Source organism: Poecilia formosa, unplaced genomic scaffold, assembly GCF_000485575.1.
Source record: "Poecilia formosa unplaced genomic scaffold, Poecilia_formosa-5.1.2 Scaffold320, whole genome shotgun sequence".
Taxonomy (NCBI): Eukaryota; Metazoa; Chordata; class Actinopteri; order Cyprinodontiformes; family Poeciliidae; genus Poecilia; species Poecilia formosa.
In genome coordinates, this window is record NW_006800259.1 from 601,664 (window position 1) to 627,614 (window position 25,951).

Here is a 25,951-nt window from a genome sequence, read left to right on the forward strand (position 1 = left end):
ACTTGATGGGTTTCATCACTGGCAACCACCAGTGGGTCCTCTGGTTGCTGTCAATGTGGGTACCAAAGACGTCCTGAACATGGCCCATTCAGACTTTATGTTTCCAACTAACCTCAGGACATGATGTCCCAGAGGTTTGAACCATATAAATGTTTCCTTAAAATATAAAGGAACCTAATGTGGTCAGAAGAAAGCACTAAAAATGAGCAAACATGGAGCTAAACATTTCTTTAGTTCTTTAGAAACGTAAAAAACTTTGTATCAAGACTACTTTAGGCTTTGAAGACTCTTACAATCCAAGGAAGGAGGAGCAGAGCAGAGGAAGAGGTGAACATTCACTGAGTCTGAGTCCAGCAGAGGCATTAGAGCCGATCAAGTGATTGTTCTCCTGGGTTAGGGATCCTCATCCTTCATCCAAAGCCGAACAGTCGATGTGAGGTCATGTGGTTGCAAGACGTCTTCCAAGCAACACTTAAGTAGTAATTGGCCTGTAGCAAAGTTTTAACCAAAACTTTCTGGTTGCTACGGAGTAAATCAGTGCCAGGTAGAAAGTATGATTCAGAGCTGTAGTCAAAGTACCTTAAGGACACAAGTAAGAAGATGTGAAGTTCAGACTAATGAACTGATTACTAAAAAAAATAAATAAAAATCAGTCAGAAAGCAGAGCAGTCAGCCAGACTCCTCTGGTCCTCCCACCTCCTCCTCCTCCTCCAGCCCAGACAGAGGAGGAGGAGGAAGAGGGATGCAGGGAAAGCACACCTTACCTCCCTCCCTTTCTTCATCCCTCTTTCTATCCCTCCTCACTCCACATTGACAGCAGCTCTCATCACAACTCAACACTGCTGTTGCCGGCAGGCTGAAGCACATTCAGACACACACACACACGTTAAATCACACTCACTGACGCTGAGCGGCATCTTCAGCACACACCAAGACGCCCTTGGACTGCTGCAGGCGAGGTGAGTAAATATTTGGGAACTCCTCTGAGTGTGTTGCTGCTGTGCAGTTTGTGTGATTTCTGTGTTGGCTCTTTGGACGCCTGCATGTGTTGTTGTGGTTTCCCCTCTGCTCTGTGTGTGCGTGTGTGTTTGTGTGTTTATGAGGCACACTAGAGCCAATGGGAATTGTGTTTTGCACCAGACCAAAACAAATCCACAAAATAATGCTGACTCGCTCTCAGAGGAGTGTGTGTTCCTGTGCAGGCATGCGTGCATGTGTATTCCTGGAGAGGCCCGAAGTCTGACTGGAAACTTGTCAGCTGTTGGGAGATGTGAGTGTAAACTGGTGAGGTAGAGGCTCACTGTGGGTCCAGCTCGGCTTGTCTGGGGAGTTAAAGGGATAGAAATCCTACGCTGAACTTTTTCAACCAAACGTTTTCTGCTTGATGCAGAAAATGTTTGCTTTCAAAAAATGCTTGTGTTGTTTAGTGAAAAACATGATTCTGGTCATTGTTGAGCTTCGTTAACACTAAGGCTGTTTTCACTGTCCGGCAGACTTGGATTGAAAAGAGACCAAAATGGCAGCATTTGGTACATTTTCAGCTGCTGGGGTTTGCTTTCACACTGTCAAACAATCCAAACAGTTTGAGCAACCTGTTCATCTGCTCGTATGTGGGGGCACTGCACCGAGAACCACTGAAGGAAACAACGCAAAAACATCTGAAGAAGACAATGACCGCAACTTCCTTCTTCACAAAATGTAAACTGAAATGGAGTGGCATTACATTTTAACAATTGGAGGATTTCTCCTCCAACCGAGCCATTTCTCCCACGGGAGCTAGACATGCTAGTCTGTTTTGGTTGTATTTACCCAGCATTCCCTGCTCTGTAGTCCCCTTCCTGCTTTTGGAGTGGTTTCTGGTCCACTTGGCGTTCACATCTGCATTCGAACCTCAGCAGAGATCACTGAAACCAAACCAAGATTCAGGTTTGTAGGCGGACCAGAGTTCACTTCTTTGGTCCGCATCAGAGTTCGATTATGCATTTACACCTCCAAACTGGATTTCCAATCAAAGAATTAGCTAAACTTACCTAAGTTAGTGAACATCTGTTAACTCCTCTGCTCATACTGTCCACTCTTTAGCTCGGTGGTATAAGTGAAGACAGAAAAAGCTGAGAATTCACGACATAATGGAAATAGATTTGAGGTCTGCACACATTTTACAAAGCGCTTTGATATGTTATGCAGTTTTAATGTAGACCATCTGATGAGCTTATTAGCTATGTATTGTAAAGTAAAGTCATTAATTATGTGAGGAAGTCAAGTCAACACGGATCAGAGCAACACCATCTAAACCGACTCTTTTGTTCCTGATCCAAGAAGTAAAGGTTTTGTGGAGAAAAGCTGCAGTTAATATTTCTGAGTACAGTGTTTAATCTGCATCTTAATCATAGTAAATCTGTGCGATCTATTATAATTTTATTAGATCAATTACTCTGCCTTCTCAAGTCTCTGCATTAAAATCCTCCAGCTCTTCTTTTCAAGTCCAGATGAGCTGAACATAGCTGCGTTCCTGGAAATCCTGGCTCTGAAGAACTTCACTAAAAGCCTTCCTCCCTCCGGTTCCTTCCTCCCATCTCTGATCCGATCCCTTTCTCAGTCATCATTCCTGTGAGAGGAGACCGCGGAATGAATTCGTTTCTCGACAAGCAGACTCCCACCACCAGCCTCTCGCCTCCAGCGTCTGACCGATGCTGGGGTTTGTCTAATTACCAACGTGTCATTCGGCTTTTCGTCGCTAAGAAATGATCAGAATGCAGCGGTCGCCTCTCCAACGCTCAGCGGCTGCTTCCTGTAGCTCTCTAAGTTCCTGGATCGGGTATCGCCAAAGCTCCACAGGTGACGTTTACATCAACCTTTTCTCCTACAGTCAATTGGGAATCCTGACTTTCAGACAGAAACCAAGATGAGAATTGAACCAGTAACTGTGTGAGCCTGGTGAAGTTACCCAACACACAGCGGGGATGAAGTGAGTGAAATGAGCCAGAAAGATTCAAGCAGCAGCCATGATAAGATATCAACGTTCCACAATGGCTCTGGTGCTTCCTTCACTGCATTTCGTTTGATTGTTTTCTTCACAGTGACTCAAAGTCAGGAATTATCCGAGTTCATCTGAGATCAGAATGTGTGAACAGCAGGTTTTCTGACCACTGCCTTTATGACCTGTATCTGAGTTTATTGATCTAATAAACCCTCTTTGCTACAAATCATTAAACGTACTTTAATGCATTTCTCAGACGGCAGTGGTTCAGGTTGGTAGACCTGTAGGTTCCTGCTGTGAACCCCACCTCCTTCTTCCCCCACGATAACAGAAAGGTGTTAGGCTGGTAAGAACATCTGATGTAAAACCTCTGCCAAGTCTGTGCGCACGCAGCTGAAGAGTAGAAATAACTTTTTGTCAGGATTCTCAGATTGTTCTTCCATAGGAATCCTTCATAAGGCAAAAACAAGAGTCACCTTTCACCCAGTTTCACCACCGTTAGTGTGTGAATGAGTGTGAGGACGATGGTGATGTTACCACAGAGACGATGGCATCTTTTGCTGAGGAGGAGTTTGTCTTTTGACTCATAGCAACATGATGTCTCAGGTTGTATTCACACTAATCTTGTTCAGTCCACTCTAATCCAAATCTAGTTTGCTTGCCTAGAAAGTCTGGTTCATTTGGGCAGATGTGAATACGTAAACGAACTCTGGTCCGTCTAAAAACCTCAGTCTCAGTTTGGCTGTAGTGAACTATGGTGCGGTTCGAATGCATATGTGAATGCCAAGTGGACCAGAGACTACTCCAAATCGCAGAAGTGGGCTACATTGCAGGGCATTCTGGGTAAAAACAACCAAAACAAACACTTGAATCTATCGCTAGCAGGAGAAATGTCTTGTGGTCTTTAGTCGAGAAATTAACGAAAAATTCTCCAACTGCTAAAATCTGACACCACTCCAGCTTAGTTAAAATTTCATAAAAAATCGAAGTTGCACTCGGTGTCTTCTTCAGAAGTTTTGTGTCGTTTCCTTCAGTGGTTCTTGGTACAGCGCCCCCACAGGCGAGGAGGGGAACAGGTTGCTCAAAGGGTTTGGTTCACTTGACACAGTGCAGTGAGAAAGAGAAGCTGAAAATGTCAGAAATGTTGCAGTTTTGGTTCCCAGTTGAACCGAGTCTGCCATCATTGGGAGAGCTGAAGTTGTTTGAGCATCTCATTTGTTGAAGGTTTTAAAAGGACGCATCACTTGGTGGAGACCTTTAGGCAGACCCAGAAGACGAGCAGGAGAGTGTCTTTTGACTCAAAGCAACATGAGTCAGTCAGTTAGTCATCCTTTTACTGTGGAAAGGGATGACTGGGTTTCCCTCCTGCTACCTCTCTGAACCAATCTCAGGAAAGTAAATAGAAGGATGGAAAACAGAGAGAAAAGCTCCTGGTGATTGTTCACTTAGACTTCTCTGCTTTCAAATGCCTGTTGGCCATCTGTGCATCATTGTGACTTACAGGACTTGTCTGCCTGTTAGAGCAATAAGAGATGTGAATGTAAATAACCCTGGAAACCTCGGAAACAGAAAACCTATTTGAAGATTGGAAATCTTGAATCAGAACATTAATCCTGGACGGATGAATAAAACTTTCAAAGCTTTATGTTCCACCCTGGTTAAATGAAACCTGGTTAAATACGTTCTCTTCATGATTCACACATTTAATTAAACCTGTAAAACATCTTCATTTAAAAGACGATATTCGTATAACAGGTGTCGGACAGCGTGATCAGCTCCAGTCCGGCGTCCTGGGGACAGACCTCTGCTGTCCGTCTGTCTCCTAAGGTTTCCACGACTACAAAAACAAGACGGAGAGGCGAGGGGCCCCAGGGGTCCATCAGGGTGGGGAGAGAGTTCGGGAGCAGGGAAGACGAGGGAACTGTGTTTACTTTTGTCTTCTTTTTTTTTGTCTGCCTGCTTGGCTGCTGGGAAACGACAGCACAGTGAGGAAGGAGAGAGGAAGGCTCTGTCTGGACGGCAGTAGGCCGACTGCAACCTGCAGGGAGGTGAAACCCAGAGAAACCTGGGACTGGTTTCCTGTAGCAGCTCAGTCCCAGCTCTACGCGATCATATCTTTCATCCCAACGTTGTAGAAACTACAGAGCGCCTCGCTACACTGAGGACAGATGGTCCTCTTTACTGAAGGGAAACGATCATTATGTTTTATTGTTCAGTTCAGCTTGTACAACCAACAGAGAAACAAACTTCATCTCAAGGCAATCTAAAGCACAAAAGTACAAATATATATATAATTCCGTTTAATTTGCTCCAAATTCAGGTAAAGCAATTAGACACAACATGACTAATGTAATGTCTAGTTCACACGGAAAGATTTTTATCCAGATTTTTCCCTTCCAATCTTAGGAACGCTCTGAGTATCTGGATGGCTCTTAAAGTAAACTGAGAAGTTATTCCTGCTGCGTGTGAAGAGTGATCTGCTCCGCTTGGAGAGACGTTGGGACCGTTTCAATCTAAAATCGGGGTATATAGTAGGACAAGCGAGAACACAGCCTGTTAAATGCAACGTGTAGCCAATCAGAAAGAAAGGTGACGAAGAATCTAAAATACTGAAGACAAAAAGAAGGAAAGTCTGATGGACACCTGAGACTTGTTTCATTTTTCTCTATTAAATATGTTCCTGAAACTACCACCATTGCTTCTTTGCAGTCGGCCATGTTTGTTTACGCTGAAATCGAGAAGTTTTATTAGATTTCTGACCCGACACCTAAACATTAGTGAGAGAAATGTGTTCGTGTGTGGTGTGTTGTCTTTAATTTTATTTTTTATCGTCGTGTGTGAGGTCTCTCAGGATTTGAAAACCTTGGCATAACTCCAGTTATCCAAGATACCAACTGCTGGAAAGCTATCTAAGGAAGACCAATCAGATACATTAAACCTTGACTTTCCTGCACCCCCTGCTCCTGAGCAAGCATGTGGCGACAGTGGAGAGGAATGACTTCCTTTCAGCAGGAGGAAACCTCCAGCAGAACTGAGGACAGGCAGAAACATTCATCCTGCGGCTTGGTTACCTTGGTCTGAATCAGTCCATGAATTTGTTCACCTGTAACTTTTTCTGGTGGTTCAGTTTCTTTTCACGCAGAGAAAACCCAAAGCAAACCAGAACCGGAAGAGAACATTTGGTCTGTTTATGGGTCAGTTGGTCCGGGCCAGCAGAACCAGATGTACACAGGAAGCACATGGTGTGAAATCACATCAGTAGTGTTTCTGGGAACTAATTCAGGTAAAATGATCAGAGAAAAATATGGAGTGATTATGAGAAGACGTCTTAAACGTTGGACTTTATGCTTTACGAAAACCCCGCTGCGTCCCAAAATGCAACGCTAACCTGGCCACAGAAAGGAATTTGGCTAACTAATTTTAACTAAACAAAATTTCTAAAATAAGTAAAGTATTCTTAAGATCAAATGTAGCTTATTTGATTATCAGATCTACTTAAAATTTGTTTTATCAGCTCACGCAGGATAGCTCAAAATGTAGAATCTCATCTAGAATGAGTTGATTAATTCTAAACAGGTTTAGCTTTAATAAGTTAGTAAGCCCTAGAAATGAAGAATCAAGATTAAAATGCTTAAATCAACTCAATTTAAATAGTGCAGAAATCCATTTTTACAGTGTATGGTACATGATGATATGATGAATGAGTGAATGAATGAACTGAGGGAAAGTTAAAATGTCTAGTCATGAAAAAAATGTCAATAAAGACTTCTAAATATTATCTTGGGCCACACACTGTAAAAAACATAAAAATAAATAAAAACAGTGATTTCAGAAGGGCACTTTGTCCAGAGGAAAAGAGCAGGCATTCCAGCACCCCCTAGTGTCTGTCTGTGGAAGTTCCTGTGCTCATTTATTATTGAGTAATTACTAATTTTTTATAATTTAACAATAATATTTTATGCTTCTTCCTATTGTTTCTGTTTTTTGGTCTCTATGGGAAACGACTAAGGTTTTGGCAAATTAAGTTCAAAGTAAAACAAGTTTTCAAATAAAAGTTTTAAATAGAATAACTTCAACCTGACTTCAGAGATAAAATATTTCATTTGCAAAAAGAGAAAACTTTTCAGTGGTGGTTTCCTGGCCGGCTGGTTCACACCATCGTCCTGAGGATGACGGTAGTTTGTAATCCAGTTGGAGGTTTTGCTCCTGCTGAGTGGGAACATGCAGTGCGATGATGAAGGTGCTTCCCTCAGCGGGGGCGCTGCACACGGAGAACATTTGTTGGAAATTTAGCATCTTGGCCAAATTTCCCCAATAAAGTTTGTACGCAAATGCAAAATGCTGAGCTGAAAGTCAGAATCTTCTCTATCGTTACTAATGTGTGTCTGTAAACAGCAGAGAGGTGGAGTAAGACGTGCCTGTGTGTGTTTGGGATACCTGTGTGTGAGCTCCAGCATGCACAGAGCCGCAGTGTGTGCCGGCGCTGAGTCATGCCACTGGCTGAGTGTGTGTGCACGTGTATCCGTGTCGGACAAAGCGTCCGTCTCCTCCCTGAGTGTGTGTCTGGCAGCTGGCCGCGCTCCAGCTGCGTCTGGTTGGATAATGAAGTCCAGGTGTTTCTGCGGCTGCTTCAAGACACCTGCCACCAATATCTAACGCCGAGAAAGCCAGACTGCAGAGGGTGAGACCAGCTGCTTGCTTATTTTATTAAGACCTGTCCTAAAACTGGGAGTTCAGGGATCAATGAGCCTGTGCTGGCAATCAACGTCCTCCTCTGAGGAGCCTCCACAGTTTGGATAAAACATGCAGGGAGGTTTAAAGCACATTCTTCATACAGTTAACACCCAAATTAAAACAGTTAGGAGAGGAATTTATAGGGAACAGTTTGAGCAAAAACACCCAAATGAAAAACAACAATAGTAGATAATTAATGGCAAAGATAATGGCTGATAATTAATCTGCTAAAGTTCAGGAGACGTACTCAGAACATCTGAGAACTTCATTAGTGATCGCTTTTTCCCTCCGCAGTGAAACGTGACTGTTTGTGGTAGAAACTGTAACTAAAAGTGTTGAGATGGACGTGGAGGCAATGGCTCAGCTGCATTCAGTCCAGGTCAAAGGTCAACAAGTCAGATTCAGAAGGTGGAGGACAACAAAAAGTCCCAACAAAAGTCAAAGAAGATTGGACTGATGGACCAACGCAAATCATTTCAGTCCAAAATTACTTTAGCTTCTGTGTTAAAGTAGAAAAGTAAGAGCAAAAGACATTCCAGCAGCAAAACTCCTACAACCAGAGGGAAGACAAAAAAAAGTCTAGAAAAAGAACAATCAGATTTAGATCTGGACTTTGACTAGGCCAGTGGTTCTCATCTAGTTTTCTTATAAGATTTACTTATTTATCTATACAAACCACTGGCACCAACATTGTATCACCATTATCAAAACAGATTCATAAAATGATACAATTGTTGTTTTTAAGCCAAGTTGAGTTTTTTAGTCAGCTTGTAACATTTAATCCAGATTACTTAGTCTGTGGGATTCTCAAAAAAGTACAAATGATACTGGTTCTGATTCTCCTCTGCATACAGAACCAGAACCAAACATGGAGAAGCAGCAATCAGCTTCTATGCACCACAAATCTAGAACAAACTTCCAGAAAACTGTAAAACAGCTGAAACACTGAGTTCCTTTAAATCCAAGCTGAAAACGCAGCTGGTTAGAGTTTGATTATCAGTAACTGGAATATACTTTATGTGTATTTGCTTCATGAATTTGATATTTGACTGAATGTAAAGTTTACCGCTTGTTTCTTAATTGATGACTGTATGACGTTATCATGTAACACTGAACTGCCTTGTCACTGAAATGTACTATAGAACTAAACTTGATCTAATTTTATGTAAAAATATAAAGTTTCTGGTTAAACCAGATGATAACTCAAAAAACGGATTAATTTAATTTTTTCCGTGAATTTCCTCTTAAGTCTTTGGGACTTCACGGAATCCTTGAATTTCAGGAAACTCCTTAGAGAAGCCTCCTTTTCCTGTGAGTCTGTGTCTGTTCCTGCCAGCCTTTACATACAGACATGTACATTTCCTTATGGTCTGTGGAGCTAAACAAAGGCCTACCTGTGTAGCAGCGAAGGGAAACTTCCCTTCCTCCTTCCAGAGCTTTAGGGCTTGTTTGGCTTTTTAAAGTCCAGCTCACCCGTCTGCACCACCTGTGGCCTCTCGGCGGCCCATCTGCGTCACGCTCCACCTGCCAGCAGCCGTCTGCACGGCCCAGAAAACAGATGTTACTTTGTGTTTCGGCTGCTTGGAATTGGCTTGTATTCAGACACATCAAGTTTAGATCGAAGCTTCGTGTTCTGCAGGTAATTCTGAATATTTTCATGGATTAAAGGGAGGCAAGTTATTGATTAATGAGTTGACTGATCGATTAACAATTGAGGAGCGATTTTATAAAATCTGAGTTTTCTCTTGTATCATGTAGGCTCATTACACAAAAAGCTTCAATTTTCATAATATGCTGATAAAAAAAATCCTTTTAACATTATTTTGTACTACTGTATTAAAGCTGCAGCATGTATGTAGTGTTTTACATATTTTGTTTATGGTATAAGAGACAATCTTCCAGCGCTATCCAGAAACAACCAATCAGAGCCAGGAGGCGGGTCTTTAGCGCTGTCAATCACCACTCTATGTGGCGCTGCTCATCCCCCCTATCTTTGTTATGATGTCGCTTTTCCCCTATCTTTTCATAGATTATATGACATATACTGTCACAACATGGTGACAGTTTTAACAAGTATGTAAATAAAATATTGTTTTTCAATAAAAGTTGCACACTGCACCATTATACTGACTGAATAAACAGAAAATTGTGGTTTTCTTACATTATTAAACTTAGACAAATGTATAAAATATAAAGAGAGGGACCTCTTAAGTTGTTGGCTAGAAAAATAAAATATGTGAAAAATAAAATGTGAAACAATTCCCCATAAGCAGAGATGTTCAAACTATAGCAGTTACGATAGTCTTCAATGCTTATTAGCATCATGTTTTTGTTTTCTATCACATTACATTATTTCTCGTTTTATCTCCTCCGCTTCCCTTTTCCTCACCTTCGTGGCGAGTCTGTAATAATTACTGTAGAAGTTGTCTCTGCTCCGTTTGCAGCTCGGCTGAATGAAGCGCTTTTTGAGGAGAAACGTAAGGAGCTTGTCGAGCTTTTACATATCAGAACAAAAGCGCATAAAGTGCATTTTGCATCTCAAACCGGACTCGGTTCTGACCTTTTCCTCTCCTGGTTCTGCTATGCCCGCCATCTTTACTCCTGGCTCCGCTTAAGGATGACGAGCGGCGCCCTCTGCTGGATGGCGGCAAAACTACAACAATAATAGGATGTCCAACCGGACGTTTAGACAATCGATTGGGACCAATTTAAATCTAATTAACCTTTGATCAACAATTAGTAGTAAGTCGATTGATTGTAAATCTATAGCTATAGTTAAACTGTTCCAGGACAATCCCAGTAAGTCTACTGTCTGCTTGGAAATGTTGGCTTAACTTTATGCTAGCTACTCAGACCGCTGGCTGCAGCTGTGTTTCAGAAAGCGATATCACTGCAGTCAGAGAGGAAATATTAAGAGTCCTAATGTGTTCTCTGTGCATGAAGCAGCCGAGACTCTTGTGTGGTTTTGGAAGCTGAGAAGCCTCAAATTGGAGTTGAAAAAACCACCCACATGTCTCGGCTGAAAGCTTTCATCCGCAGCTCATGTAGCTGCCGCAGGAACTCATTAGCGGTGGCGATGCTTCCCTCCAGACCCCTCGGTCTGTGTCAAGCAATCATCGCTTTGCTGTTTTTATCCAGAAACACATGGAGGTCTGCGGCCCGAATGCTGATAACAACCCCTGCATGCATGTTCTGAATGTTTCGGTTCTGCTGGAGACAAACATGCAGATTCATACAGAAATGTTGAAACTGAGTGTTTTTCCTTTCCTCTGCAGGATGAGGGTGTGGTCATGGGAGCAGTTTGGGGAGACAGGTGTGGTCCTCCTTGGCTTCCTGACGCTGGCCATGTCTGTGGGAAACCTGTCCTCCAGAGGCTTGCAGGTACACACCACTGCAGGAGAACAACAAAAGCACTAAATCTTACAAGTATTTTTATCTGCTTTCTACTGCAAATATCATAGCACAGAGAAATAAGACAAAACTAACTTACAAGTAGCTTTTCAGGAAAAGACTTGGGTATTAAGTCAATAATACCTAAATATTGCAGTTTAATATCAATATTTTCTTACTTATTTGTTGAAACAGTCAACAAATAAGTTGACAGTTTGGTGGGAGACATAATCTATGAAAAATCGAGTTTTTCGGTTTTCTTCCAGCGCTAACTAGAAACAGCCAATCAGAGCCAAGAGGCGGGTCTTAGCGCTGTCAATCACATTCTGGCTTCTCATCCTTCCTCCACATCGCCTCTATGCCCTCTGCTATGCTGCAGCTAGTATAGCCTGTTGTGAATGCACAGTCTAGTTTTCTTGTAATGGTGAGTTGTTTCTCCATTCGTTAAGCATCAAATACACGAGGTAGATTGACAGCACTAAGCCCCGCCTCCTGGCTGTGAATGGTTGTTTTTGGTCGGAAGTGGTACATTTCCCACTCTTTTTCTGTTTTTTGTTTGGGTTTTATGATGACCAACACAATGTAGAGGGAAAATTACTTTTTTATTTATTTTACTAAGACAATCTGAAAAGTGTGGTGTGCATTTATACATGGAGGCTGAAATCTTTGCAAGCTTTTTTGGGGAGACAGCTCCATCTCACTCAGCTCGGATGGAAAACATCTGCACCACAATTACTTCAATAATCTTTGTTATATTCTTCACTTATGGAGGTCGTCATTTTTTCACCCGCAGGTTGGTTATAGTGACTCAAGTCTTTAAACGAAACATCAGAGGTCAAGGCTAATGTTGCGTGAGTTGCTTCAAACTTTTCATGGGAGATAAATGTTGAAACAAACCAACATGATTGGCTTGTCATCTACTGTTTGCTATATTAGCTAGAGCTAATATTATTAACTAAGCTGACACCATTAGCAGGAACTAGCACCATTGGCTACAGCTAGCCATTCATTTAGCATAAATGCTGCCTCATACCTGCTGATTTAATTGGCCAGGAGTTCTTAGGGTTTTGCAGTGGAGTCCTCTGCATCCTTTGGTGTTTTTCTTGACAGAAACTTTTTCACTTGGCGCTTGTTATGATAGCTTGAGGTGCAAAGCTGCTTCATGAATTTGACAATCAGCCAATCAGAAAAATGAGTATGAGAAATAACATTCAATAAGTTACTTTAGACAGAATAAAACAGGAATATCCTTTATTGTCCCATAGTTGGGTAATCGGTTATAACAACAGCATCAAGTGGGTACAAACAAAAGATCAAAAAGTGTTAAAAATATATAAAAAATAAGATTAATGAAAAAAAATTAATTCAGTCTTCAATAGTGCACATCTATTGGATTGGAAGGTTTTTTATTTTTTTATTTATAATTTGAACTTATCTTTCATAATTATTGTGATGTAAAGCACTTTGAACTGCCTTGTTCCTAAATGTGTTATTTAAATGAACTTGATTGATTGATAATTATGACTGAAAACAGATTAGATTTTATTTAAAACAAAAAGAAATACAACATTTAGAATAAAATAATAAATTGGATATTTTTTTTCTTTCTGAGGCCAAGTGAGTGAAGGAAAGGCACATTTTAGGAATTTTCATCAAAACATGTTGAAACTGTTCTTCACAAATATGAGCTACGATGTTCCATCGAGTCCCAAAAAACACATTCAAGTTGATGCGACGAACTTTTGGAATAAAGAATCTCAAAGTCTTCCAGTCCAGCGCGTTCAGGTGTTTAAACTCCCTGAGAAACAAAGAGAGGTTGATAATCTGGATGTCTGCGTGGAACCGACCGCCGGCCTCATAAATCTGGACTCTCCTCTGGACTCTGTCGCTCCGTGTCTCTCAGTCTGTCTGGTATTTGCTGAGTTTCCCTCACAGCTGCGCTGCTTCACACCTTTACAAGGAGCTCAGCGCACATTCCAGCGACCCCTCGGACGGATCTGTTTGAATAAATGGATGCCGCCTTCAGCCCGGGCTAATGCTGCTAATCCACGCCAGGAATGTGGGAAACGCACCGAAGCCTCCGTACAAAAACATGGTGGCCGTCACGTCGCGGGCCGGGATTTGTTCTGGTTCCTGTCCACGCTCCCGTGACGGTCCAACAATCCTACAGCTGTTGTTGTTACTGTCAGGAGCTTAGGTTCTCTACACACAACACGGAGCTAAACAAACCGGTTCTGCTGCGCTTGCACCTGGACACACCAGAACCGGCCCAGGTTCTGCTTCATCGCTTTGGTTTAGGAGCATTTTATTATTATTTACTGGAGATTAGAACCAATAAAATAGTGACAAAAGAAAGAATTCTGACTTTTTCTCTGAATTATTGCTTTTTTCTTTATCAAAATGACTTTTGATTGCAAAAGATTAAATTCAGAATTCTGAGAAAAATGTCAGAATTTTCATAAAAAAACTATGGTAATTTCTGAGGTTGAGAAGTCGAAAATTTGGTAGAAAAAAATCAACAATTTTGATATTCATGTCAGAAATTTTCTAGACAAAAGGTGGAAATTTCTGAGTTTCAGAAGTCCATTGAAATTCAAATAATTTTCAAAAGTTGAAATTTTTGATATTTGAAACGCATATTTTTTTATTCTACAAAATTTCAGAGCTTAATCTTAAAATTTCTCAGTTTCTCTAGCAAATTTTCAATTTCTCAAACTCAGAAATTTGTGGTTTGTTTCTAGAATATTTCTGAGATTAATCTGAAAAATTTTCTAGCAAATATTTGATTTTTCAAACAGAAATTTTAATCTAAACATTACAGAATTTGTTGTAGCAAAATTTTGACTTTTCAAATTCAGAAGTATTATTGTTTTCCTAACCCACAAAAAATTTCTGAGATCAATCTCAACATTGCTGAGTTTTTTACTCTTCCTATTTTTCTGTCTACAGTGACTCGGCGTAGAGCTGTGAGAAAGAAAGTCAGATTTTGTGTTGAGTGGTCTTCATCCTCTTCCGTAGTCATTAATCACATTCATATTGTGTGTTGTAATTCTCCGTTTCACCAGGAGGAGGGCGCTGCGTCCAACAGCCTGGAGGACCAGCAGGAGGTCACCACCTACTGGTGGGGCGAGTGGGCCAAGTGGACGGCCTGCACCCGGACCTGCGGCGGGGGGGTGATGTCCCAGGAGCGCCACTGCCTCAAGCAGAGGTCGGTTGGTCCAACCCAGCCGGTTCAGTTCGCTGGTGACCCGGTTTGATCAGCTCTTAAACTGATCCAAATAAACCAACAGTGGAGAAAACCAGAGACTCCACAATGTCATTATTTACTAAATAAACATGAAAAAGTGCAGCAGGAGGTCACAGCTGCTGCAGGCCAGGGCACAAAGACATCAGAAATATTCTCCAGGAGTTTAAAAGAAATTTCCAAAAACCCAAGAGAAGGATGTTAAAAATAACAGAACAAGACTTCTGCAGCGATGTGCTGTGAACTACAACAGACTGTTACGTCCAGACTAAGATCATTTTTATTTTTAATACAAGAAAAAATAAAAATATTAGCAGAATAATGTCACAGTATTAATATTTTCTTATACATGTTTATGTAAAATGTAATGGAGATTAGAAACAAGGGCAAAAGTTTTAAAGGGAAAGAACAAAATAAGAGGAGATGAGAGAAACCAACAGTCTGGAAGTTTGTTTCTAAACCTGCAGAAAGAGAGAAAAACAAACAGAGAACCGAGAAACTATAAACATATTCATGTACAACAATAACAACATTTAGAAAATACTAGATGATACAAGATGCATTTTCTGGCAATCACACTTAGTGTTCCTTAAACAGCTGGATCCTAACATTTTATGTGTTTAAATGTGTTATTAATAAGCGGTGAGCAGATGTTAGAGGTATTTTTAACTGATCCTTTTGATTCATAGTGTGATTATCTAATCTCGAGAAATATAATTATGTCTCACTGGAATCATCTTTTAGTTTGATTTCTGGCTGACTGGGAGCTTTAACTTAATCCAACAGATTACGATGTGTGTTTTTCTCATCTTCTCAGCCTGATATTTAGCTTTAATGCGCCGCCGTCTCTCCAAACGTTTGTTTTCTGTCCAAAGAAAGAAAGTTGCTGCTGGAAAGGACAACATGACTTGCACAGGAACGGCCAAGAAATACCATCTCTGCAACACCGTAGTGAGTCTCACTTCCTCCTCACCACTTCACATCTTCACAGAAACAAACATGGCCGCTCCAGCTGGCTCCCTGCGAGCAGGAACAGATTCAAACTGTCCTCAACAAACATAAACAAAGGCATTTCCAAAACAAACTGTAAAACCAGAGGACTGTCACTACAATAACAGAGGCTGTTTGTCATGAATGAAAAAGGTTTTGCTTTTTTACTTAAAATATTGCATATTGAATTCATTAAAAGTATTATATAAAAATTAATATATGCTGTATATTTATGTTTTTATGTCCCAAATACGTTTTAAATATTTCTTAAAATTAATATTTTAGAAATTAAAAGACTACTTTACTATTGTTATATTGCTATTGTTTTACTATTTTAAAAATGTGTTACATCTTTGAATTTAGCCAACAGTTTGGACAATTCTGCTTTTTACAGCAGAATGTTTTATCTTCAGTCGTCTGAAGAGAGGGAGGAGACATGTCTCACTGTCCTCTGGTGTCTCTGTCCACCAGGACTGTCCCGCCTCTGGGAGGAGCTTCAGGGAGGAGCAGTGCTGGTCCTTTAACTCGCAGCGTTACAGTGGGAGGAACTACCAGTGGAAGCCTCTCTATCCTGGTAAATATCGTCCACTTGGCCCTCAGCCACAAGGCAGAAATGCTGAGGATGCTAGGAGTTTAATCTGTTTGAGCTAAATTTGTTCACACATACAAATAGTGAATTAAGCTGCACCTCTCTCAGTCTGGATTGAAACTCTGTCAGTGGGGGTCATGGAAAGTTTGGGGCCCAAAGTTAAATTCTGCCTGAGGCCCCATTAAACCCGGGTCCGACCCTGACCCGATTCATTAAACAGGCAGGATGTGAGTTAGAGCTGCAGCAACACTAAAATCTTTAACTGGGCCATCTTCACCTTCTGGTTTCAGAATTTTTATTAGAAAACAAGTCATAACTAAAACAAAAGGTAATAATTATTAATATATAAAGGTTTGTTTTTCAATTTTGTCATTTAAAAAAAATAATTTTATCTCTTTTCTTTTACTTTTATCTCATTCAATGCCCAGGTCTTTTAGTGTTTTTTTTTCGCTCTTATTTTGGTTGTATTGTTATATTTGTGTATTTGTATAAATCTGAAAAATCTAAATAAATGGGATTTTTTTTCCATTTAGTTTTAAATGTATAAGACATAAAAGTAAAACTGGATGAGAGAAAAAAAAACATTGAATTAGAAAACATTTAAAAATATATATATATTAAATAGAACAAAAATACAAATCATTTTGGTTTCAGAAAATAAAAACAATCATTTAAAAAAAGTAAATGACAACCAGAAATAAACATAAGACAAAACATGATTAATATAAACAAACCATGAGTTTTCAGGATGTGAATAAGTTGGTTCTCTGACCAAAGCTTTGTTCAGAACTGAGGAAATGTTTTTGGGTGAGAAATCGTTAAGAATCAAGAGAAGCAGTCCAGTTCTGCATTAAAAATGAATCAGTAATGAGTTAGTCGAAGGGAATCGTACTCTGACCCGTCTCCTCCTCCTTGTCTTCAGATGATTATGTTCATATCTCCAGCAACCCCTGCGACCTCCACTGCACCACGACCGACGGCCAGCGGCAGCTCATGGTGACGGCGCGAGACGGCACTTCCTGCAAGTACAGCAGCTACCGCGGCGTGTGCGTGGACGGGACCTGTGAGGTGAGTCTGACCCGGTTCTGCCCTCACCGCTGCCTCCGGCTTCATGGCGCCGGATTTTAGCTCCATGTTTACGGGAATTCTTGACCTTTCCTCCCGAAGTGCATGTGTGAGGTCAGACACTGATGTTGGATGAAAAGGCCGTGTTCTCTGCAAGGTTGTTAAAGTTCACAAAAACAAACAAAACAACAAAAATATTTTTAACTGAAATAAATAAAAACGGTAATGGGGAAAAACTACAACTAATTGGAACTATATTGTGTGTTTATAAAACTAAAACATACTGAAATTATAGATATAACATCCTTCGTTTTCGTGTTTATGAATCTATTTATTAACTTTTTGGATTGATGTGAAATAGATTTTTTTCATGTCAGCTGTTGACAATTTATGGCACTTATGTTAGTCCGTAAAATGGTGGCAGCAAAAGTTTTGAGAAAACTGCAGAGTAAGTTGGTTGTTCAACAATAATTAAATACATTATTAGAAAAATTTAGAAGTATCTTGTGTTTACAAAGTTCAATTCTTTGACCTTTTTGAATTCGGCACCTAAAAATTAACCAAAGTATGAAAAACAAAAACAACTACTGTAACTAATAAAAACTAATCTGAAACTAAACTTTATTTAGCAACAAGAGCAGTTCATGTTTTACTTCCTGGTTTGGTTTGCAGCCGATCGGATGTGATGGGGTTCTGTTTTCCTCCAACACGCTGGATAAGTGCGGCGTTTGCCAGGGAGACGGCAGCAGCTGCAGCAGAGTCACCGGAAACTTCCGGCGCGGAGCCACGACGCTGGGTGAGCCTGCCGGGCTTTGACTAGACACCAAAACACAAACATCCACACGCTCAGGAGAAAACATGTCTGCATTCTGTCTGGTTCAGGTTATTCTTTCATCACCCAAATCCCTGAAGGATCCTGGGATATCCAGATCATCGAGAGGAAGAAATCAGCCGACGTTCTCGGTACGTTCTCTGGGCCTTTATTTAACAGAACACAATGAATAAGCAGTAAGAAGTGAATTCAGCTGAGTTCCCATTTTTTTGTGTTCCAGCTGTGACCGACCAGGCGGGAAACTTTTTCTTTAATGGCGCCTACAAGTTGGACAGTCCGCAGAACTTCCACGCTGCGGGAACCATCTTTAAGTACCGGCGGCCCATGGACGTTTACGAGACCGGGATCGAGTACGTCGTCGCCAAAGGCCCCATCGACCAGGCCATAAACATCCTGGTACAGACGCATCAAACAGTCATTTTATTCTTCTGAAATGGTTACCGTCCCTGACAGGGTTGCCAGATTGGGTGGATTTTCACCCATTTGGATTTTTTAACACAAAAATCAGCTTTTCACAGCACTTGTCAGGTTTTCAGAAAGTATTCAAATAGTTGTCATTGTGTGGCAGAAAAACACAAAATGCTCTAAAAAATTATGTGATTGCATTTATGCATTTACCTCATTACTTAATTTATTTTGAAATGTTAGGATCTGTCGAACATGACGTCATCATTAGCTGCGCTTCCATTACAAACATGCAAAAATCTTTGTAGATTTTTTTCTAATGTTGAACAAACACCATTCAATGTTGTTTCCATTGAATAACAAAAGATATTAAAATCACGTTTGTTCACACGGTAAGTGATTTAAAACGTCATCCTCCAACCACTTCCTGTGAAAAAATGTTTTAGTCGACATTTGCAGATTATAGACACATTTGGAGGAGCAGCTACTAAAACACGATCACAGGGTGACGAAGCCTGACAAAATGAGCAATAAATAAATACATAAATAAATAGCATGATGAATTAAAAATAAACTCAGTAATTTTAATTTGCATAATTTATGGTTTTTCTCTCTGGTTTGGTGTTTTGGTCTCAACTTGCCCTTTTTTTTGAAGAACAATTTTATTTAGAGACTTCATAATTTATTTTATTTTTTCATTTATTTATTTTGGAAACTTCCAGCTCAAGTGTTAAAAGTTCAATATAATTTAAAGCTTATGTACCATTATATTACTTGGAAATGATTTAAAAACAACAATCTTATTGTTTATTGAGACGATTAATCATCCAGAAAAACTTTCATTAGAGGTTGAGATTTGTGCTTTTTTATTTTTAAGTTGGGAGGGTTTTACTTTGTGTTTGGGTGGAAACGGTCAGTCAGATCTGGCAACCCGGGTCCAGGATCATCTGTAAAAGTCCCTGTTGGTCCAGGTGTGGAACCAGAACGGCCGGACGCCCTACATCACCTACGAATACACGGTCCTGCGGGACTCCCTGCCCCCCGTCCCGCCGCCTCCGGTCTACACCGGGTCGGAAACGTCGGCCGCCGAGGTGTCTGTGGAGGAGGACGGCCCCGCGTCGCCCAACGGCAGCGTCTACGACCAGAAGGTTCCCGGGGGCCCGCTGGAGGCGGACGGGGCCGACGGGCCGAAGGGCCAGGAGACCAACGAGGTGTTTGAGGAGACGACGGCCATCGACTGCGATGAGGACGACGCCGGGCTGCCGAAACGCACAGGTGAGCCAGAACCAGACACATCCAACAGTTTCCTTACAAAAAGGTGAAATATTTGATCCACTGCTGATCTGAAAACCTAAAAAAAACAATTTTGCTCCTTTCTCAAAAATAAATAAAGTCATATTATTATGACTTGATTCATGTATTATTGTGACTTTATTCTCATGTTATCTCAGCTTTATTGTCATATATTTTAACTTTAATTTCATAATTTTACAACTTAATGTTTATGTTATTTCAACTTTTTTGTACGATTTTGTTCTTATAGTATGATTTTATTGTGATAATTTAATTTTTCTTAGTATGCAATACTCTGTCGTAGCATTTTGTTAAATAATACTATTTTAAATATTAAAAAAATACCTCAGTTGAAATCAAAATGCTCAGATAATTAGTTATAAAAATGGGAAAACATATTTGTTTAGAATAAAGCTGATAATGTCAGTGATTCTCCATGCGGATCCAAACTGATCCTCTCTACTGTAAATCTGTAAGATTTTCTTTTTGCTGGTCGGGACAGACGGGTCCAGTTTTCATGCTCCATTTTCTGCATGTGTGTGAGAGATGGCCCTTCAGGCTCTGCATTATTCAGAGAACAGTCACATAAAGAAAACCAGCAGTTGATGAAAAATTCAGAATTTTGTGGCGTTTTTGTCTTTAAAAATGGCCGCATCAGAAGCATGAGCACTAATGGCTTTCCTGCGGCCTCTCGGCTCGCTGCGCCGGCGGCAGCACTGACAGCATGTTGACTCCGTTTCCACGACAACCCAGTTTCCTCGTTCCAGTTTTGGCCCATTTGTTTGTATTATAATTATCTGCAAAATAATTTTGTTGTATTGATTAATTGCTTACAGTCGTATTTAGTAGTGGAATCGGTTTCTGTTACGCTGAAGAACATCTTAAAAATGGAAAAGTAACTTCTCCGTTTCTGTTGCTGTTTCAGAAACTCAGTCTTCGTTCGCCCACATCCTGTGCATGTGATTCACATTTTGCATGTTTTTTATGCTTCCATTTGTGTCTCAACTGCTTCTAAAAATAACCCAAACGCTTAATAAAAATAAGTTAATGTTTTATAAAGTCTAGAAAATGAGCCGTTTCAAAAACCTTAAGTCTCAATTAATGGGCACTGCCCTGTTACCTAGCAACCTGAGCTGAACTCCACCCAGTTACCTAGCAACCTGATCTGAACTCCACTCTGTTACCTAGCAACCTGATCTGAACTCCACCCCGTTACCTAGCAACCTGAGCTGAGCTCCAGATGGTTTTACCTCAGTTTCCACTGTACAATGGCTGCTGGAAAAGACGAATGTTTTTGTTGTTGACTTCCCATCCAGAAACCACTTGCTGCATTCTTGTTGGTTGTACAGGAGGCTCCACTTCTGCTTTTCAAACATGTATGGCTGTATAGTTGCACAGCCATTTTCATGTGCGAGTGGGGGGGTGGGGGGTGAGGGCCGCAGCCGCTTATTTGCATTTAAAGTGACAAACACCCTAAAATGTCGTTATCTACGTATTATTTTGTACAAAAGATGAAGTGAACATGTTTTGTCGAGGCCTAACCTGTTCAAGGAAGCAGGATAATAGACCTTTAAGGTCATCTGCACCGCTGATCAAAGCTCATCATCTCTGATCCGGGTCAAGGAAACAGCAGCCAAACTCACGGCACCGCCAAGCCTCCCCCTGATGATGCCGCCCTGGACTCAGGGCCGGACTCCACCAACCTGATCTGGCGGGTTCTGCTGGACGGACGGATGGGTCCGGATGAGCTGCTGATCAACATCTCCACCAACCAGCTGCTGACGGAGGGCGACGCCCTGTTCCCCCCTGAGGCGGGCCTGAGCGACCCGGAGCGGCCGGCCGGCCCGCTGGACCTGAACGACACGCTGGAGTTCGCTCTGGGCCACAAAGGCAACGACAGCGGGGACAACCAGAACCGCACGGCCCAGACCGGCGCCGGACGCTCCAACAGAACCAGGTCAGACCAATCAGAACCAAACATCAGATCAATAATTTACTCTAGTTTCACCTGTTCAGCAGCCAGGAGGAAAAAAACTGAAAAAATGAGCAGAAAACACAGAAAAAACACAAATTATCCAATAATATGTGACGAGGAGTTGAGTTTAAATAAAACACCTGGCAGAGCAACAAATTACAAGTTACAAGTACTAAAACTGGAAATAAATTCTGAAATAATTATAATAATGTGCTTAAATTAAGTTAAATGATTCAGTGTCATGAATGACATTACTGATGTCCTGAATTTTTTTCTGTTGAGTCAATTCGTCATAAACTTATGACGTTTTGAAATTTCAATAAAACAATGAAAAGTAAAAATAATATTTTTAAATAATGCTCTATTTTCAGCTTGGGAACAGTAAGTAGCACTTTCAGCTTCTCTGGGCTGTTTTTGAAGTTTAATGTCTGTCAGAAGAGAAGATAAATGAAATTCTTTGCAGATTTTTGAAGCAAACTTTTGCGTTTTTCCACTTTGTTGGATTTTCTCACATTTTTGTTCAGGAAAACCAAAATTTTGCAGCCGAATGTTTGGTTGGCTGAGTGGAGACAGAAGGACGCTTATGCACAATTCTTAATTCAGATATAAAAAAATATTACTTTGATTTGTCAGGATTACGTTCCAGACATCTTGAGCTGTAATTACGGATTTTGATCCGTCAAATGACGAATCCTTTGACGTTGTTTCAGAGTTCTGGAAATGAAATCTGACTCATCAAAATGTAATGAAAATGTCTTAAATTTTTATTCTTACTAGTCAGGATGTAACACAAATATTTTACATTACCATTCATGATAGTCAAAATATTATTTTTAGATATCTGTGATGTAATTACAGATTAAACTGATTTTATGTTAAAACGGCTTGCCGTAGAAGGATTCTATCTGCAGATATTTCCAGTTTTCAGCGTCGCTCTGGTCCACAGTGAGCTGAAATCACATCTGAATTAAAGTTCTGGTGAATCCTGGCGTTTCGTGAGCAGAGCTGCTGACTCTCTGTGTTCACCAGGGGGAATCAGAGGTTCTTCCAGAAGAATCTGAAGCTGAGCGCTGCAGACATGTACCGCTGGAAACTTTCCTCCCAGGAGCCGTGCAGCATGACCTGCTCCATAGGTAACGCTGCAGCCCGACTGGGTCTGAAACCGTCTTCACTCACACATGAAGCTGATTTTAGGTTTGATGAGGTTCTGTGTCTCGTCATAATGAGATATAAAACTTGGTCTCATTACAGTGAGGATCTTTAGGATAGCTTAGTGAATACTGACCTGGAGGAGACTCTTTAAAATTATTTTTAACATCCTGGTGAATAAATAAATAAAATAGTTATATCATCCTCATGTGGATGTTTTTATATCAGCAGTTTTTTATGTTATTGGTCAAAGTTTCAGCAGAAAATCCAGGTTTAAGGAATAATTTAATCTCGTCCATCCGGGTCCAGGCGTGTCCAAGTCCTTCGTCACGTGCGTTCGCTACGACGGCGTGGAGGTCCACGACATGTACTGTGACGCTCTGACCAGGCCAGAACCGGTCCACGACTTCTGCATCGGCAGAGAGTGTCAGCCGAGGTAGAGCCGGTTAAACGTCTCCTCCCATCACGTCCCAGTTCCTCCCAGTTGGTCCCAGTTTGAGGTGGATGTGGTTTTCCAGGTGGGAGGCCAGCAGCTGGAGCGAGTGCTCCCAGACCTGCGGCGAGGGTTTCCAGTTCCGGCAGGTCCGCTGCTGGAAGATGCTGTCCCCGGGCCTGGACAGCTCCGTCTACAGCGACCTCTGCACCATGGCCGACCTGGAGCGCCCCCTGGAGAGGCGCGCCTGCAAGAGCCCCACCTGCGGCCCGCAGTGGGAGGTGGCGGAGTGGATGGAGGTGAGGCGCTCCGGATCCATCATGTCGGTTTGTAGAGACAAACTCTGGATCCAAAGCAGAATAAAATAGTTCTGTTTTATTTTCAAGTGAATTTTGTTTTCAGTAACCTCTAGCTGTTGTTGAAGGTCAGGGCCGGTCCAGGGCTTTTCAGGGCCCTGAGCAGGTTTTCATTTTGGGCCCCCATTCCAACATATCAACACCAGAGTTTTTATCATTTATAAGCCACCCTATGTGTAACACACAGGAAGCAATAAATCAGTGTATAGCATGATCAATTAAAACAAACTCAGTAATTTCCATTTGCATTATTTATCTTTTTTTTCTCTTCTCTCTTTCTACCAAAAACTGGATGATAAAACTCTTCAGTCTGGTGTTTTGGTCTCAACTAGATCTTTTTTTTTTGAAGGACAATTTTGCTTACAGAGACTTTATGATTAATTTTATTTGTTGTTTCTGTTGTTTTGTTTATTTATTTTGGATATTTAAAATGTCTTCCGGTGTTCAAAGTTTATTAGAATTAAAAGTTTATTGAACTTTGAGAATGTCTCCTTGCATTAATAAGCCATTACCTTCACATTACATGAAAATAGTCTCAAAACCACGATATTATAAGTTTCATAACTTCGGAGACGATTTATCGTCCAGTAAAATGTGTTTTCATCTCAGGCCCGTTAATATAGCATCATTTGTAATTAACTTGCATCGTCTTATTACAGCTGTTGATTTTAACCTTACAGACGTAGCAAATTAAAGAGAAATTCTTGTCTCAGGATCTAAATCTCTGCAGATGTTTTATTTTCAGTGAGTTTTCTCCTCAGTAATCTCTAAGCTGTCTCTGCTGCAGTGCCCGGCTAAATGTGGCCGGAAAGCTCAGGTGACGCGAGACGTCCGCTGCTCCGATGAGACCCGACCCTGTGACCCCATGACCCAGCCGCCAAACGTGAAGAACTGCACGGGGCCGCCCTGCGAGCGCCACTGGACCGTGTCGGAGTGGGGCCCTGTGAGTGCCTCCGCCTGCAGCCGCTCTGCTGCACCTGGATTGGTTTTTAAATACAAAGGAGTTTGATCATTTCCATCCTGATGATTTTAATCATATCCGTTTTGTACATGTTTTTGTACGTTTTTATTTCTGTTTTATTTATTGTTTTTGGTTGTTCTGTTTTATTTTGGATATTTAAAATGCCTTCCAGTTCCAGAGTGCAGTGTTCTTTAGTAAATTAAAGTTTATTGGTTTTTCAGAGGATGAACTTGTAATCCCATTATTACTTGGAAATGGTCTCAAAACAACAGTATTATTGTTAATCGTAATAATTACTGGGACATTAATCGTGACCTAACGGTGTCTGACGTGTCTTTGTGTCTCCGTCGTTCGCTGCAGTGCTCCGGGTCGTGTGGCCACGGCCGGATGGTCCGACATGTTTACTGTAAGACCCCTGAGGGCCGCGTGGTTCCTGAACACCAGTGTTCCCCGGAGAACAAGCCTCTGGCCATCCACCCCTGTGGAGAGAGGGACTGCGCTCCGCACTGGCTGAGCCAGGACTGGGAGCGGGTGAGTCCAGCATCGGCACGGCGAACCTTCACCTGCTTTACCTCTAGCAATACCTCAGGTCACCACAAGGGGAGGCGGAGAGCCACGATAACGGAGCTGAGCGAGTCTGCGTGTCTGTCTGCAGTGCAACACGACCTGCGGCCGCGGAGTGAAGCGGCGGATCGTCCTGTGCGCCGGCGTCAGCGGAGGAAAGTTCCAGATGTTTGATGAAGAGGCGTGTGGAGGCGGCGAGAAGCCGGAGGACGAAGCCACCTGCTTCGAGAGGCCGTGCTTCAAATGGTACACCACACCCTGGTCCGAGGTACGTCACTCTGACTTATTATATGCTGCAACATTTTGTTTATTAGCTCAACGTATGCTTAAGCACTAAAGCACCGTTATTATTATTATTGTTATTATTATTGTTATTATGTTAGCGCTTTTTGTATTTTCAATTGTTCAGTTTCTGTGACCACTTTGGGTCTGAACTCCATCAATCAAAGAACTTTTAGAAAAAGATGATGGATGGATTGTTAGATAGTTGATTGATTGATCGTTTGGATAATTAGATAGATGGTTGGTTGGTTGGTTGGTTGGTTGGATGCCAGTCAGTTTTCATGCATCAACAGACATTGAGATCCAGTTTTCAGGCTTTTAGATCAGAGAATGGAGTTGATTGTCGACTGTCTCCTCCAGTTAAGAGTCCAGGACTTGTCATGCTGCAATGGCGGCCATCTTTCTGTCTCTGTATGTCCTCAGTGCACAAAGACATGCGGCGTTGGCGTGAGGATGCGGGACGTGAAGTGCTACCAGGGCAGGGAGCTGGTCCGGGGCTGCGACCCGCTCACCAAGCCGGTGGCCAAGCAGACGTGCACGCTGCAGGCCTGCCCCACCGAGCCTCCAGGTAGGAGAAGGTGTGGAACACAGAGCCACTCCAACATGTCCAACATGTCCAACATGTCCAACATGTCCAACACCTCCAACATGTCCAACATGTCCAACATGTCCAACATGTCCGCCACCTCCAACATGTCCAACATGTCCG

The 25,951-nt window shown here is 41.6% G+C and overlaps 1 protein-coding gene across 4 annotated transcripts in view; it reads left to right on the top strand.

Annotated features, from left to right (window-relative positions):
• The first annotated feature begins 789 nt into the window (after window positions 1-789).
• Window positions 790-25,951, top strand: part of ttc16 (tetratricopeptide repeat domain 16) — a 26,945-nt gene continuing 1,783 nt past the window's right edge. The window contains exons 1-18 of one of the 4 annotated variants that reach the window (XM_016661261.1): window positions 790-959; window positions 10,990-11,095; window positions 14,170-14,312; window positions 15,224-15,299; window positions 15,810-15,912; window positions 16,850-16,995; window positions 17,665-17,788; window positions 17,875-17,955; window positions 18,045-18,220; window positions 19,201-19,504; window positions 21,146-21,479; window positions 22,527-22,630; window positions 22,956-23,082; window positions 23,165-23,378; window positions 24,223-24,378; window positions 24,757-24,927; window positions 25,052-25,228; window positions 25,666-25,810. In XM_016661261.1, coding sequence (XP_016516747.1) covers window positions 10,991-11,095; window positions 14,170-14,312; window positions 15,224-15,299; window positions 15,810-15,912; window positions 16,850-16,995; window positions 17,665-17,788; window positions 17,875-17,955; window positions 18,045-18,220; window positions 19,201-19,504; window positions 21,146-21,479; window positions 22,527-22,630; window positions 22,956-23,082; window positions 23,165-23,378; window positions 24,223-24,378; window positions 24,757-24,927; window positions 25,052-25,228; window positions 25,666-25,810 — 2,686 coding nt within the window. In that variant the 5' untranslated portion in view covers window positions 790-959; window position 10,990. Of the gene's footprint in view, window positions 960-10,297; window positions 10,514-10,555; window positions 10,865-10,989; window positions 11,096-14,169; window positions 14,313-15,223; window positions 15,300-15,809; window positions 15,913-16,849; window positions 16,996-17,664; window positions 17,789-17,874; window positions 17,956-18,044; window positions 18,221-19,200; window positions 19,505-21,145; window positions 21,480-22,526; window positions 22,631-22,955; window positions 23,083-23,164; window positions 23,379-24,222; window positions 24,379-24,756; window positions 24,928-25,051; window positions 25,229-25,665; window positions 25,821-25,951 lie in introns of those variants that run through there. The other 3 variants (XM_016661260.1, XM_016661259.1, XM_007573187.2) reach the window with 3 other exon arrangements.